General features: G+C 49.5%; 1 protein-coding gene across 1 annotated transcript; it reads right to left on the reverse strand.

The window, feature by feature from the left end:
- Nucleotides 1–288: 288 nt before the first annotated feature.
- Nucleotides 289–14890, reverse strand: SLC13A2 (solute carrier family 13 member 2). The gene is made up of 3 exons (XM_070742952.1): nucleotides 14500–14890; nucleotides 2546–2674; nucleotides 289–444 (listed from the first exon to the last, which is right to left on the reverse strand). The coding sequence occupies exons 1-3, from the start codon at nucleotides 14590–14592 to the stop codon at nucleotides 304–306; spliced, it is 363 nt and encodes a 120-aa protein (XP_070599053.1). The 5' UTR covers nucleotides 14593–14890; the 3' UTR covers nucleotides 289–303.
- Nucleotides 14891–15254: the final 364 nt, after the last annotated feature.

Genomic DNA, 15254 nt, shown 5'->3' on the forward strand with positions numbered 1-15254 from the left:
GCTGTGCCGCTTGGGGTGAGCTACCCAGGGCACCAGGAGGGATTCTGAGCACCCGGTCGCAGCTGAGACCTCATTGATTAGTTCCATTGGGTCCAATTTGTGTGCTGCCCAACCCCCTAAGGACGAAGGGGTTGAGCTGGGGGTTGGACTAGATGACCTCCAAGGTCCCCTCCAACTCTGTTAATCTGTCAAACCCTGAGCTCTGCCAGGCAGGGGGGCTGGATGCTCACATGTCCCCCCACACACACACGCCTCTTCTTCTGGGGCTCGAATGGCGGGGTGCCAGGGGAGGGTCCTGCATACTCACAAGGCCGGCCGGACCCCGACCAGGAGGAGGACTTGCAGGGCAATGCGCCTGTGGAGGTTCCAGTGCTCAACAGCGATGGCCACCAAGAGCCCCCCAATGAAGAGCATGTTGGTGTCCTTCAGGTATTCCATGCACACCTGGAGGGAAGCACAACCACAGGTGTTGGAAGGACCCTGCAGGCCGTAGAAACCTAGAAGGAGGTGGACAGCAGAAAAAGACCTCCTGCCTTTATACTATTTCCTGTATATTTTATCTTAGGATGGATCTATGTTTATCCCAAGCAGGTTTCAATTCAGTTCCTGAGGATTGACCAACCACGTCTGCTGGAAGTTTGTTCCAAGCATCTACTACACTTTTAGTAAAATAATATTTTCTCACTTGTTGCTTTTGATCTTTCCCCCAACTGACCTCAGATTGTGTCCCCTTGTTCTTGTGTCCACTTTCCTATTAAAAACACTTCCCTCCTGATCCTTATTTAACCCTTTAACATATTTCAATGCTTTGATCATGTCCCCCCTTTCCCTTCTGCCCTCCAGACTAGACAGATACATGAAGTGTTTCCTGATACGTTTTATGCTTAAGACCTTCCACCATTTTTGTCTTTGGACCCCTTCAATTTTGTCAATATCTTTTTGTATGTGGGGTCTCCAGAACTGGACACAGTATTATTCCAAGTGGGGTCTCACCGGCGCTCTATACAGCAGGATCACAATCTCCCTCTTCCTGCTTGTGATACCTCTAGCTATGCAGCCAAGCATTCTACTTGCTTTCCCCACCGCCTGACCGCACTGTTCACCCATCTGGAGATGGTCAGAAATCACGACCCCTAAATCTTTTAGTCCAACGTAAAGGTCTCCAAGCAGGAGACCTTTTATCAGGGGTGTCCAACATTGGAACTTTTAAGACTTGTGGACTTCAACTCCCAGAATCGGAGCGGAGGTCCACAAGTTCCCAGGTTTGGACACTTTTACCCTCGACTGTTTCAGACAAAGGGTTGTCCAATCTCTTGTTAAAAAAACCTCCAGTGATGGATCATCCACAACATCTGGTGACAGACTGTTCCACTGGTTAATTGTTCTCACTATCAGGAAGTTTCTCCATAGTTCTAGGTGGCTTCTCTCCTTGATTAGTTTCCACCCATTGCTTCTTGTTCTGCTCTCAGGGGCTTTGGAGAATAGGTGGACCCCCTCTTCTTTGGGGCAATAGCAATAGCATTTGGGCTTATAATCTAATTTAATTTATTAAATTTATAAGCCACTTTTTGTGCTTTTTCAGCCCTCTCTAAGTAGTTTAACAGAGAGTCAGCCTCTTTTGCCCCCCACAATCTGGGTCCTCATTTGACCCCCCTGGGAAGGACGGAAGGCTGAGTCGACCTGCAGCCGTGGGGAGATTTGAACTACTGAACCACAGCCAGCAGTTAGCTGAAGGAGCCTGCAGTGCTGCACTCTAACCACTGCCCCACCCTGGCTCCTTTCTTTCTTTCTTTCTTTCTTTCTTTCTTTCTTTCTTTCTTTCCTTCCTTCCTTCCTTCCTCTCCTTCTTTTTATCTCTTCCTTCCTTTCTTGCAATAGCATTTAGACTTATCTACCGCTTCCTAATGCTTTTACAGCCCTTTCTAGGTGATTTACAGAACCAGCCTCTTGCCCCCAACAGTCTGGGTCCTCATTTGACCCCCCTGGGAAGGACGGAAGGCTGAGTCGACCTGCAGCCGTGGGGAGATTTGAACTACTGAACCACAGCCAGCAGTTAGCTGAAGGAGCCTGCAGTGCTGCACTCTAACCACTGCCCCACCCTGGCTCCTTTCTTTCCTTCCTTCCTTCCTTCCTTCCTTCCTTCCTTCCTTCCTTCCTTCCTCTCCTTCTTTTTATCTCTTCCTTCCTTCCTTTCTTGCAATAGCATTTAGACTTATCTACCGCTTCCTAATGCTTTTACAGCCCTTTCTAGGTGATTTACAGAACCAGCCTCTTGCCCCCAACAGTCTGGGTCCTCATTTGACCCACCTGGGAAGGACGGAAGGCTGAGTCCACCTGGAGCCGGTGGGGAGATTTGAACTGCTGAACCACAGCCAGAAGTCAGCGGAAGGAGCCTGCAGGGCTGCACCCTAACCACTGCGCCACCCCAGCAGCCCCTCAAATATTGGGACTCTGCTCTCATCACGCCAAGCAGGGCCAGCAGGAGCCATGGGGGGGGGGGTCCCTCCCCTCTTCCCTGCCCACCCAAGAGCCCTGCCTGGCCTACCGCACTGGACTCCATGATGCCCATGAGGGGGAAGAAGAGGACCGGGAAGAGGGCAGTGACGGCCAGGGGCAGGGCCTCCGTGCACCAGAAGATGGCCATGACGATGATGGTATAGCCACATTGCGCTTCCTGCGGGGAAGAAGAGAAGCCGGTCAAGCAGAGGATGGAAACAGGGCAGGACAGAATCTCTTTATTGGCCAGGTGTGATTGGACACACAAGGGATTTGTCTGTGGTGCAGATGTTCTCAGTGGACATAAAAGAAAAAGAGACATTTGTAAGAACCATGTGGCACAACACTTAATGATCGTCATAGGGGTCAAAGAAAATTGAGAAAATAAGAAAATTGGATTGACCTGCTGACCCTAGAAAGAGGAGACAGAGAATTCCACCAGACATGGAGCAGGGGCTATGATTGGGTCCATCAGAAAATACACTTAAAAAATTTACAAACCATACATTGCAAGATTTCACCCAATTCAAAAGAAAAACTAAAGAACGCTAATAATCTTATTAATCCTTAAACCAAATTATGATGTATATACAGTATATATACATGGCTATGGGCTCTGCCTTACAAGGCAGAGGCTCCAGGTTCAAATCTCAGTAAGGATGTGGCTACCTGATGAAGGCAAAAAAGCCCAAAATAGATGTATAGTAGTCTCCCTTCCTTTTAATTATCAGCAAAATATATTACACACACACACACACACACACATAGTACAAAGATGGGTCATTGTATAGTAAATATAATAATTTATAACTATAAAAAGTAATATGATTAAGAAATGGAACAATAAAGGTCAGTAATATGTATTTTTTATTTTTAGGATGATACCAATAGGCTGCAGAAAGTTAGAGTCCACAAGAGGGTTGAAGTTTGTGTAAATCCTCAATTGTTTTAAGTGTTCAAGGTTGATAAGTATTTGTAAATACAGAATTATGTGTATATGTTTTTCTATGTTTTGTACACTGTGTTTTGCTTTGTTTCTACTGATCTTTTTTATGTAAATACTTAATAAAGATTTTTAAAAAGAAAATAGGATTTAAGTGCTATATTTTATTTATTTATTTAAATTTATATGCTGCTCAATCCCAAAGGTCTCAGAGCGGCTTACAACAATAAAACAACAAAACAGTATAAAATTAATTGACAACATTCATAAACTATAAAAACCCCTAATTTGTCGATACAATCACACATCCCAATCGAAACCCATTTCGGCCGGAATTAAAAGATGTCGGTTCTCGCAGTACGAGTCAGACCAGCGCAGGGCATCTGCTGAAGGGCTGACCGTCAAGGCTTCTCCCACCGTTTCCTAACATTTCTGGGTTGGAGAGGGTGACTCCTTCTTTATCCAGACCTCCCTAGGCCAGGGGTCAGCAACCTTCATCGCCTGAGAGCCATTTGGACTCGTTTCCCCCACGAAAGAAAACACCAGGAGCCACGACGCTCTTCCGGGGCCTATTTCCTGAGCGGCCACAAAACTAGCAGATGTCGATGAATTAAAAACGTAGTTTTCTTCTGAAACTTTTATTTTCTTGGATTTGTCCCTGGTTTGCCTGCCGGGGTCGGAAAGCTTAATAAATTGCGCATTTGTGGCTGTCGCTGCTGCAGTGCATATTTTGAGCGACAGGGAGCCGCAGCAGAGGGATGAAAGAGCCGCATGCGGCTCCAGAGCCACCGGTTGCTGACCGATCCCCATCCCAGGCCAACTTTGAACTTGGTGGACTTCAACTCCCAGAGTTCCTCAGGCAGAGGGTTGAAGTCCACCCACCTTCAAACAGGCTGGCTGGAGGATTCTGGGAGCTGGAGTCCACCCTCCTTAGAAGCTGCCACTGACTGAACAAGCACCCAGCCCTCTCCAGCGGTTCCCAGGCAGGCCTGGAGTTGAGAAACCAGGAAGCGCATTTGCCTGCTGCAGGGTTGCAACACCTGGGCACCCCCAGATGAGGGCGTCAACCCCGGGAGCCTCCCCGAGACCGAGACCGGGGCCAGAGCTGGGAAACACCGGTGGATTCCCAGGCTTGCGAAACTCGGCTGCTCGGGAGCTTCACGTCGGGACCCTTTCCAGAGGCCCAAACTGGGCAGCTGCCCCTGGGGTCATCTCAGAAAGCTGAGCAGGATCGAAGGAGGCCCGTCACTGATGGCCAGGCGCCAGGAAAGCGCCACAGTTTGCAAAGAAGTTAAATAGTCCAAGAAGCACTTGCAGGAAAAGGAAGCAATAATAATAATAATAACAGAGTGGGAGGGGGTCTTGGAGATATAATAATAATAATAGTAATAATAATAATAACAATAACAACAGCAGCAGCAGCAGCAGCAGCAACAAGAGAGTTGTAAGGGACCCTGGAGGTCTTCTAGTCCATCCCCCTGCTCAGGCAGGAAACCCTTCACCACTTCAGTCAGACAAATGGCTATCCAACACCTGGACTCTCTTCCTGGTCATCCTCTGCTCCTCCTGACTCTTAAGGCCGCACCTGTGTGTGCTTGTGTGTGCTTGTGTGTGCCTGCACGCAATTGCCCAGTTCCAAACGCGCTCCCTTCTTCGGCTGCAAAGCACCAGTGGCGGGGCCTTGGGTGTGTTAGCTCTGGTGGAGCACCTGGGCTGGTTCCACCTTGGCAGCTTGGGCAACCCAGGCCTGTAATTAGGCAGGTAACCGCAGCTCTGCCCCTGTGGCTGCCGGGGAAGGGCCTGTCCCAGCGGGAGGGAGGGAGGGAGGGAGAGCCATCCGGGCCAGGCTTCCTTCTTCCTCGTCCTGGGAGGAAACGGGGCCTGGGAGGAGCTGGCGAGAGAAGCCCAAAGGATTAGGGGCCTGCTTTGCTGCAGCCCCTTTGCCTTCCCCCACATCCCCCAGTGTCCAGCCGGGGCAGAGGTTGGGGCTTGCCACCCTATCTCTAAAAGGCCTGATGTTGAGGGGAAATTGGGAGGCACCACAAAGCCCTCTTTCTTTGAGGGGTTCAAGGCCATCCTGTACCCACCCACCTGGGCGGAAGCTGGCACAACCTGAGTGGGCAATGTGACAGGTTTGTGGGTGGGGGACACATTGCCCACTCAGGTTGTGCCAGTTTGTGGGATGTGAACTTTCAAGTGGGTGGGAAACTCAGATATCAGGTTCTTCAGTGCAGGTGGCAGGATGGCTCCAGAAATACTTTGACTTGGAGTCTGAGTTAAATTTGGATGTTACCTGGAACAATGAGAGCCAGGCTCTTGGGAGGACGGCTTCTCCCCCATGGAAGTCATTGGCCCCACAGGATGGAGAGGGAGGGCACTGCAGGCCCCACCGACTGCGGACTCTCACCTGGTGGAACCACCAGAAAAAGGTCTCATTGGTACCTATCCGTCTATTTATTTATTTGATTTGTCTGCTCCAAGGACTCGGGGCGGCTCACGGCTTATCAATCAAAAGCAGTAATACCTCTAAATCCAATTCATCTAGATGTGCTTGAGAAGGGGGTGGACTAGAGGATCTTCAAGACCCTCCCCACCTCTGTGGTTCTGTTCTGTTCTTGGAACATCCTTCTGCCTTAAAAGCTGATGGATTTATATGTATGACAGAATGAATGGGGACGGTTGGTTCTGAGAAACTGGGATTTTAGAAATGTATTTTAACTTTAGATTCCTCCGTGTTTGTGCATTTCCTTGAGTTGTGAGCCACCCGGAGTCTGAGGAAAAGGGGGGCGTAGAGGTCAAGTCAAGTCAAGTCAATCCTTCCCCTTCCCCCGCTGTCTCCCCAAAGGGCCCGGGGACCCTAAGTGCAGACGGGGCCCATTAAGGGGCCAACTATATCGCGTTGTGGCTGCCACAGGGCTGGGGGACTGGGGGTTATGGGTTTTTATTCTACAATGGGTATTTCTTTAATGTTATTATCTGCTGCAGAGGCTCATTGGTTGCTCTACAGATGCTTTTAGGACACTGGCAAATATGTGCAGGGATGACCAGGAGTTGTTTGAGGTTCACAAAAGGTCTTCCAGTCCCAGAAGAAAACTTCCTGTTCGGACGAGAGGCCAAATTTAGCATCTGCTGCATCACAGGTGGGTTAAGACCAGGGGGGACATGATGACACTGTGGACTTCAAACTGGAGAAGTCCTGAGCCAGGGAGGAAGAGGAGGAGGAGGAGGAAGGAAAGAGAGACAGAGAGAGAGAAAGGAAGAAAGCAAGGCAAGAGAGAGAGGAGAGAGAGAGCAAGTAGGCAGGCAGACAAGCAGGGAAATGGAAGGGAAGGAAAGGAAGGAAAGGAAAGGAGGGGGGAGAAAGGGAAGGAAGTAATTAAGGGAGGGAGGGGAGGGAGGGGAGGGAGGAGGGGGGAGGAAGGAAGGGAGGAAAGGAGGAAAGGAGGAAGGGAGGAAAGGAAGGGAAGAAGGAAGGAGGGAGGGTGGGAGGAAGAAAGGGAGGAAAGGAGGAGGGGAGGAAGGAAGGAATTAAGGGAGGGAAGGAAGGAAGGAGGAAGGAAGGAAGGAAGGAAAGGAAGGGAAGGGAAGAAGGAAGGAGGGAGGGATGGATGGAGGAAGGAAGGGAAGGAAGAAAAGAGGAAGGAAAGGAGGAGGAGGAGGAAGGAAAGAGAGACAGAGAGAGAGAAAGGAAGAAAGCAAGGCAAGAGAGAGAGAGAGAGGAGAGAGAGAGCAAGTAGGCAGGCAGACAAGCAGGGAAATGGAAAGAAAGAAAAGGAAGGAAAGGAAAGGAGGGGGAGAAAGGGAAGGAAGTAATTAATGGAGGGAGGGGAGGGAGGAGGGGGGGAGGAAGGAAGGAAGGAAAGGAGGAAAGGAGGAAGGGAGGAAAGGAAGGGAAGAAGGAAGGAGGGTGGGAGGAAGAAAGGGAGGAAAGGAGGGGGGAGAAAGGGAAGGAAGTAATTAAGGGAGGGAGGGGAGGGAGGAGGGGGGGAGGAAGGAAGGAAGGAAAGGAGGAAAGGAGGAAGGGAGGAAAGGAAGGGAAGAAGGAAGGAGGGTGGGAGGAAGAAAGGGAGGAAAGGAGGGGGGAGAAAGGGAAGGAAGTAATTAAGGGAGGGAGGGGAGGAAGGAGGGGGGAGGAAGGAAGGAAGGAAAGGAGGAAGGGAGGAAAGGAAGGGAAGAAGGAAGGAGGGAGGGTGGGAGGAAGAAAGGGAGGAAAGGAGGAGGGGAGGAAGGAAGGAATTAAGGGAGGGAAGGAAGGAAGGAGGAAGGAGGAAGGAAGGAAAGGAGGAGGGGAGGAAAGGAAGGGAAGGGAAGAAGGAAGGAGGGAGGGATGGATGGAGGAAGGAAGGGAAGGAAGAAAAGAGGAAGGAAAGGAGGAGGAGGGGGAAGGAAAAGGGAGGAAGGGGGGAAAGAAGGAAGGGAGGATCCTGAACTGAGCCAAGGATTTGCCCTTTGCCCCCCCCACGGCTCTCCTGCTGCCCCAGGGTTCCTGCTGGAGCTGCCAGGCCAATCCCCCCTCCCCCCAAGGCGGCCTGGCTTAAAGATTGACAGATGCAGAGCAGCCTCGTCTGCGCCAGGACTTTGCTTCTTGGAAGGGCCTGGAACTGTCCCCGTGATCAGGAGCTGGAAGTCCCGGTTTCCCTTCTGGGGCCAGAACCTCCCACTGGCTGGGCCAGAACCAGCTTCTCCCGGCTGGGAAGAGGCTCCCGAGCACATTCGCAAGGAGCAGCAACCCCCCCCCCCCAAGTTTCCCTGCTGGCTCTGGAGAAGTTGGGCAGAACTGGGCAAAGCAGCAGAGCAGGTGGTGGTGGTGGTGTTAAGTGGGTCAGGAGCTTGGAGTCCCTGCATGAGACCCCAATGCAGCCCCTTTGGATTCTGTTGACCTTCATCTAGTGCCAATTTGGCTTTCATCATCATCAGACGGGCTACAAAAAGGGTGGAAGGTCTGAAGCATAAAACGTATCAGGAAAGACTTAATGAACTCAATCTGTAGAGTCTGGAGGACAGAAGGAAAAGGGGGGACAGGATCGAAACATTTAAATATGTGAAAGGGTTAAATAAGGTTCAGGAGAGAAGTGTTTTCAATAGGAAAGTGAACACAAGAACAAGGGGACACAATCTGAAGTTAGTTGGGGGAAAGATCAAAAGGAACATGAGAAAATATTATTACATAGGAAGAAAAATAGACATGTGATAATATAAAAGAGGGTGAGAGTGAACTTAGAGGAGAGGATATATGAAAGGAAGAGAATATATATATGATAGGTGAAAGAAAGGAGAGACAATTGGACAGGGGACGAAAGGCCCACCAGTGCACTTATGGACGCCCCTTACTGGCCTCTTAGGAACCTGGAGAGGTTGGAACCTTGGGAGGTTACTTTCCTTTAGACCAGGTAATCAGGGTTTCCTTTGACCGCTAACTGTAGAGAAGAGAAGGACAGAGTTGGGAGAGGCCCTGGAGGTCTTCTAGTCCAACCCCCTGCTCAGGCAGGAAACCCTAGACCAGCGGTGGCGAAACCTTTTCGCTTTGTGTGCCAAAAGAGGGGTGCTAGCATGCGTGCCTGCACCCCTTCCCTCCTATTCTGTTGTTCTGCATTTATTCCAATACATTCTGTTATTGCTTTAGTCTGTTATTCTATTATTGTCTTGCCCCATTTTATAACCTTTCTTGCAAAAGTTAAATGCATCCCTGAAGTTCTTAAGTGAGACTTTTAATAGGAGAGTGAACGCAAGAACAAGGGGCCACAATCCGAGGTCAGTTGGGGGAAAGATCAGAAGCAACGTGAGAAAATATTATTTGACCGAAAGAGTAGTAGATGCTTGGAACAAACTTCCAGCAGACGTGGTTGATAAATCCACAGGAACTGAATTGAAACATGCCTGGGACAAACACAGATCCATCCTAAGATAAAATCCAAGGAATAGTAGAAGGGCAGACGAGATGGACCATGGGGTCTTTTTCTGCCCTCAATCTTCTTCTGTGTTTCTATGTTTCTAGTCACACAGTTGTTGAGTGAATCTGGCTTCCCTATTATTATTATTATTATTATTATTATTATTATTATTATTATTAATTAGATTTGTATGCCGCCCCTCTCCGTAGACTCGGGGCGGCTTTAACTTTGCTTGCCGCTCCAAGGGGTGGCATACAAATCTAATAAATTATTATTGTTGTTGTTGTCAGAAAGTCCCTGGAATAGATGAAGCACTTGCCAAGGATTTGAACTGTGGCCATGGGGCCGTGGTGGAGCACGATGCAATGGCTGTTAAGTGTAAAAAATGGCCATAATTCACTTTTTTCAGTGCTCGTTGTAACTTCAAACGTCCTGTGGACAAACTGTTGTAAGTCGAGGACTCTCTGCACTTTTATCTTGGTGGGGTGCAATTCTCTCAATGGCTTCTTTTTACAGTCAATTAAATCTGACATAAATCCAGGAAGGTCCCCAATGAACCAAAGCCTTCCAAGCCTTGAGGTTGGCAGAAGACCTTCCAGAGAGCCTCTCGCACCCTCCCCCCTCCTTCCCACAAACACTGGGGGACCCTCCCTTCGTCACCCCTGATGGGCCTGTTTACCCCTGGGATGAAACACCTCCAGGAAACCATCGGCCCAGTGTAGGCAAGACAGGGAAGGCAGAGAACGCAGGTGACCAGGATGGAATCACAGTTAGGAAACCATTGCTTGCAAGAGCCCTTGGAGGTCCTCTAGTCCAGCCCTGTGTCCAGGGCAGGGAACTTCCAGACCATCCCAGGCCCGTGAAGTCAGGAGGGAGGCTGAGCTCCGTCCGTCCCACGGTCAGGAAATTCCACCTGAATTCCAGGCTGCCCCTTCTTTGCTCTCCGTGGGTCGTCTGAAGACTCCACTCACGCGCTCTGCTGCCCTGGGACAGCCAGGAAAAGGAGGAATTTCCTGGCCGGGAGAATAATTAGCCAGTGGAACAGGTTGCCATCAGAAGTTGTGGGTGCTTTTAAGAAGAGACTGGGCAGCCCCTGGTCTGGACTGGTGGAGGGTTTCCTGCTCGGACAAGGGGGCTGGAAGAGGGATGTGCTGTTAGGAAAACTAGAAGAAGGATTCAGGCTATTATGAAATATGGGAGAACTTATATAATTGGTTAAAAGGAGAAAGGATCAAAGAAAAGAAACTATACAGAAAGTCTGACCAACAGATTATAATCCAGGTTTACAGAATAGTTCACAAGTATGTAAACATGCAAAGCAAAACATTAACAAAAACAAGGCAAAAATGTACATATCTCCGATCGAAATTCTGAATGAGAAGAGGATGTAAATATCCAAAATGTATGTTTTGTTTACATTCTTTTTTTTGCTATGTTTTGCATTTTATTTTGTTAGCTTCTATTATGTCTCTGCAAATTTAGAAACATAGAAACATAGAAGTCTGACGGCAGAAAAAGACCTCATGGTCCACCTAGTCTGCCCTTATACCATTTCCTGTATTTTATCTCAGGATGGATATATGTTTATCCCAGGCATGTTTAAATTCAGTGACTGTGGATTTATCTACCACGTCTGCTGGAAGTTTGTTCCAAGGATCTACTACTCTTTCAGTGAAATCATATTTTCTCATGTTGCTTTTGATCTTTCCCCCAATTTATTTAAAGTTTAATGTCTTTGTTGCTTTGTGTTTTGTTTCTCTACTTAAAACTCAATAAGAAAAATGTAAAAGGAAGCAGAGGGAGGGGGCTGGACTAGACGGCCTCCAAGGGCCCCCCCCAACTCTGGGGTCCCACATTCGGTCTCCTCCTGCATTTCGTACGGCTCCCTCTCCCTCTTCTCGCAATCCAGAAATAATTAACTGCGGATCAGGAGCCAAGGAAGTTTCCCTCTGGCTTTGGTGTCAACAGGCTCCTTATGTAAGTGGCTCCATCCGCGAAGAACAGGCTGAGGATCAGCCGCCTGTCTCAGGCGCCACCGAAGGCCGGGCGCAAATAACCAGGCGCCTTTGTTGCGCTCAGAGCATGGAAGAACTTTATTTTTGCAAGCGAGGCACAAGACTCTCGTTAACCACTGTCAGTCCTCGACCTATGGACACAAGGGAGCTCAGCATTTCTGTCGCTAAGCGAGACAGTGGCCAAATGAGGTCTCGCCCTTTCTGGCCCCCGTTGCTGAGTGAATCCCTGCAGCAGTTAAATCAGCCGGACGGTTGCTAAGTGGATTTCGCTTCCCCCTTGATGTTACTTGTCAGAAGGTCGTCAAAGGGACACTCTTTCGGTCAAATAATATTTTCTCACGTTGCTTCTGATCTTTCCCCCAACTGACCTCGGATTGTGGCCCCTTGTTCTTGCGTTCACTCTCCTATTAAAAGTCTCACTTAAGAACTTCAGGGATGCACTTAACTTTTGCAAGAAAGGTTATAAAATGGGGCAAGACAATAATAGAATAAGAGACTAAAGCAATAACAGAATGTATTGGAATAAATGCAGAACAACAGAATAGGAGGGAAGGGGTGCAGGCACGCATGCTAGCACCCCTCTTTTGGCACACAAAGCGAAAAGGTTTCGCCACCGCTGGTCTAGGGTTTCCTGCCTGAGCAGGGGGTTGGACTAGAAGACCTCCAGGGCCTCTCCCAACTCTGTCCTTCTCTTCTCTACAGTTAGCGGTCAAAGGAAACCCTGATTACCTGGTCTAAAGGAAAGTAACCTCCCAAGGTTCCAACCTCTCCAGGTTCCTAAGAGGCCAGTAAGGGGCGTCCATAAGTGCACTGGTGGGCCTTTCGTCCCCTGTCCAATTGTCTCTCCTTTCTTTCACCTATCATATATATATTCTCTTCCTTTCATATATCCTCTCCTCTAATTTCACTCTCACCCTCTTTTATATTATCACATGTCTATTTTTCTTCCTATGTATTTGTGTATTGGACAAATGAATAAATAAATAAATAAATAAATAAATAAATAAATAAATAAATAAATAAATAAAAAGATGACATATTTCCGTTTCAATAAATCTAAGTATCAGCTCTAAATATTCCCTAACCTGGAATCAAACACTCAGAAAACCTTCTGCGCAGGGGCTGCGTTACAACCCCCTCTAATTCTGCAACGACTCTCCAGGCTTCAAATCCATCCCAGTTTTTAAAATGTTGCCTCTTGCCTTTTCTTTATCCGGGCTTTTAATTTGGTACTTTGTTTAATACTTTTCTCCTTTGAGGAGCCGGTCTGGCAAAAATAAGAGGAAAATAAAATCCTCAAAAGAGGAGGAAGAGGAAAAAGAAGAGAGGGAGGCAGAGGAGGAGGAGGGGGGAGATAAAAGGATTAGATTTCACTGAAAACCAGAAAAGTAAGGAGTAATAATGCTAATAGGTTGACAGATCTAGGAATTAAACCCACTTAGTGGCTCCTCCGCGCCAGCCAGCCTCCATCCTTGGAGATGCCCTCAGTTTACTATTCCTGACTAGCACCGATAATGTTGCTTTGGGGTAATGTAATATCTGCAAGAAAACCAAGTTCACAGACCACCAAGGACCCTACAGTCCTCCTCCTCCTCCTCCTAGCACTGATGAAGTTCCCTACTTGGGTCATTAAACGTCTGCAAGAAAACAACTAAACTCCGAGAGCACCAAAGACCCCACATTCCCCCTCCTCCACTCCACAAACCCTTAGCACTTACTGACTGACTGACTGACTGACTGACTGACTGACTGACTGATTGATTGGCCTTTTCTGCAGCGGCCCCAACCCTGAGGCTTCCTTCTTCTGGCCACTTTGGCCTCTCTCTCCATCCTTCTGCGATATCCGCAGGGATCATCTTGTTTTAATTTACCTTCGGATTTGCTCTTCTCGCTTTGCCTGTCTGTGGTTTTAGATGATGCTACGGCGCCTGTTCCCACAACCTGTGCGGCTTGTGCCTCCGAAGCTGTTTACTGGGCATCGTTACTACTCCCGGCATGTTGGGTGTGGATGGCACCTGCCGGCTACCTAAACCAATCAGGGAACGTAAACATTGGGCATCTGGGGTTGTGGCAGCTCGAATGTGTGTTTGCTCTCTGCGCTTATGGGTTGTCTTCGTTCTGGCCAATTCCTGTTTCTCTTTTGCAGGCATCTGCCCCAGATGTTCAAAAAATTCCCAAGTTGCCACCTTGATTGTGGTCCAAAGAGTAGCAACCCATGAACTGAAAGCCTCCCTTCTTCCTCCAGTGTCTCATCCTGCTGAAGAGGAAAACCTCTTTCCGACAGGTCCCGTCAACCAGACAAGGTCGCTTGGCGGGGCCTAGGGGAAGAGCCTTCTCTGTGGGGGCCCCGGCCCTCTGGAATCAGCTCCCCCCAGAGATTCGCACTGCCCCCACCCTCCTCGCCTTCCGCAAGAGTCTTAAGACTCACTTATGTCGCCAGGCTTGGGGCCATGAGATTCTCCCCCCCCCGGCTGATGAAAGTGTTGAGAGAATAAATGAGTGAATGGAATGACTGTTTTTGTAACGGTTGTTTGGGTTTTTAGACTTTGAATTAATGAATTGGATCTAAGATACTGTATATTGTTTATTATATGTTATAAGCCACCCCAGGTCCTCGGAGACGGGTGGCATAAAAGTCCCATTCATAAATAATAAATGAAATAAATAACTAGCAATGGCAACAACACTTAGACTTATATAGCTCTTCAGTGCTTTCCAGCCCTCTCCAAGAGGGTCAGCATATATTGTCCCCAACAATCTGGCTCCTCATTTTGTCCCCCTCGGAGGGATGGATCTAAAAGGTTAACAGAGTTGGAAAGGACCCTACATCTGCCTCTACCTGGGATCAAACTCACCACCTCCTGATTGCCAGGCAAGAGTTCCACCTCTAGGCCACACAACCTAAAAACTAGAAACCTCAAGGAAATTGTGGGTCATTTATCCGCCTTCCCTTCCACTGCTCTTCCACTGCACTTGGCTGACCCCCTACCTATGGGGAGGGGGTGGAGACCCCAAAGCCATTTTGCACTTTTCTGCTTCAAGAAAGCCTCCCCAATGCCGGCCAGCGAAGACGGTTGCTTTAAAACACAAAGTTTTAACTCCGGGCGGGACGGGCGGGACGACTGCCCCCTTTGGACGGGAGGGCGCCACCTACCTTGTCGGGGAGGACGAGGGGCAGAGGGAGGAAGAGCAGGGGCGTCAGGAGGGCGACGAGGTAGCTCTTGTACGCCAGGACCGTCTGCCACATGATGGAGAGCGGGGCCGGGCCGGCGAGGTGTCGAAGGGAGGCCGGGCGCCCTCCCGGGTTATATAAAGGCTGGGGCGCGCGCGGGGCTGACCTTGGCCCCTGCGCTGCCTCTGCCTTCCAGGGCGAGGTGGGGCAGGAGCCCAAGGCGGGGAGGGGCTAGAGGAGAACTTCGGCAGCTGCCGCGTTAATCCTGGGTGCTTCCCCGGCTGGCGCGCTCCTTCCTCCTCCGCGGCAGGCAGGTGACTCAGGGGAGGCAGCATCTCCGGCTGCTCCCCAGGCTGCGCTCGCCCGACGCGCCCCCTTCTCGCGGCCTCTCCTTCCATCCGACTCCAATGGACCCCCCCCGCCGCCCCCAAGCCCCTCCCGCCACCCCCTCTTTCCTTTAAGCGCCCCGCGAGACGCGAGCCGGGTGTGCCGCCTTTTGCGCACCGCCGCAGCCGGGGAGATGCAAAGTGGAGAAGTTGAGATTTCTACTCCTGTCCGGAGTTTCTCCCGCGGGAAAAGCGTCAAGGCGGCTCTGATGGGGAGTTCATTTATTTGCCTGGTGGATTAAAGATTAAAGAATTGGCCCAGTCACCAAGGCCAACTCCCCGCGGGGCAAGTTGCCACGGGACAAAAGTTACCGAATATCAAAGAAATTGGGAAACAGGGTCATTAAAGGG

This window comes from Erythrolamprus reginae, chromosome 1 (assembly GCF_031021105.1).
Source record: "Erythrolamprus reginae isolate rEryReg1 chromosome 1, rEryReg1.hap1, whole genome shotgun sequence".
Taxonomy (NCBI): domain Eukaryota; kingdom Metazoa; phylum Chordata; class Lepidosauria; order Squamata; family Dipsadidae; genus Erythrolamprus; species Erythrolamprus reginae.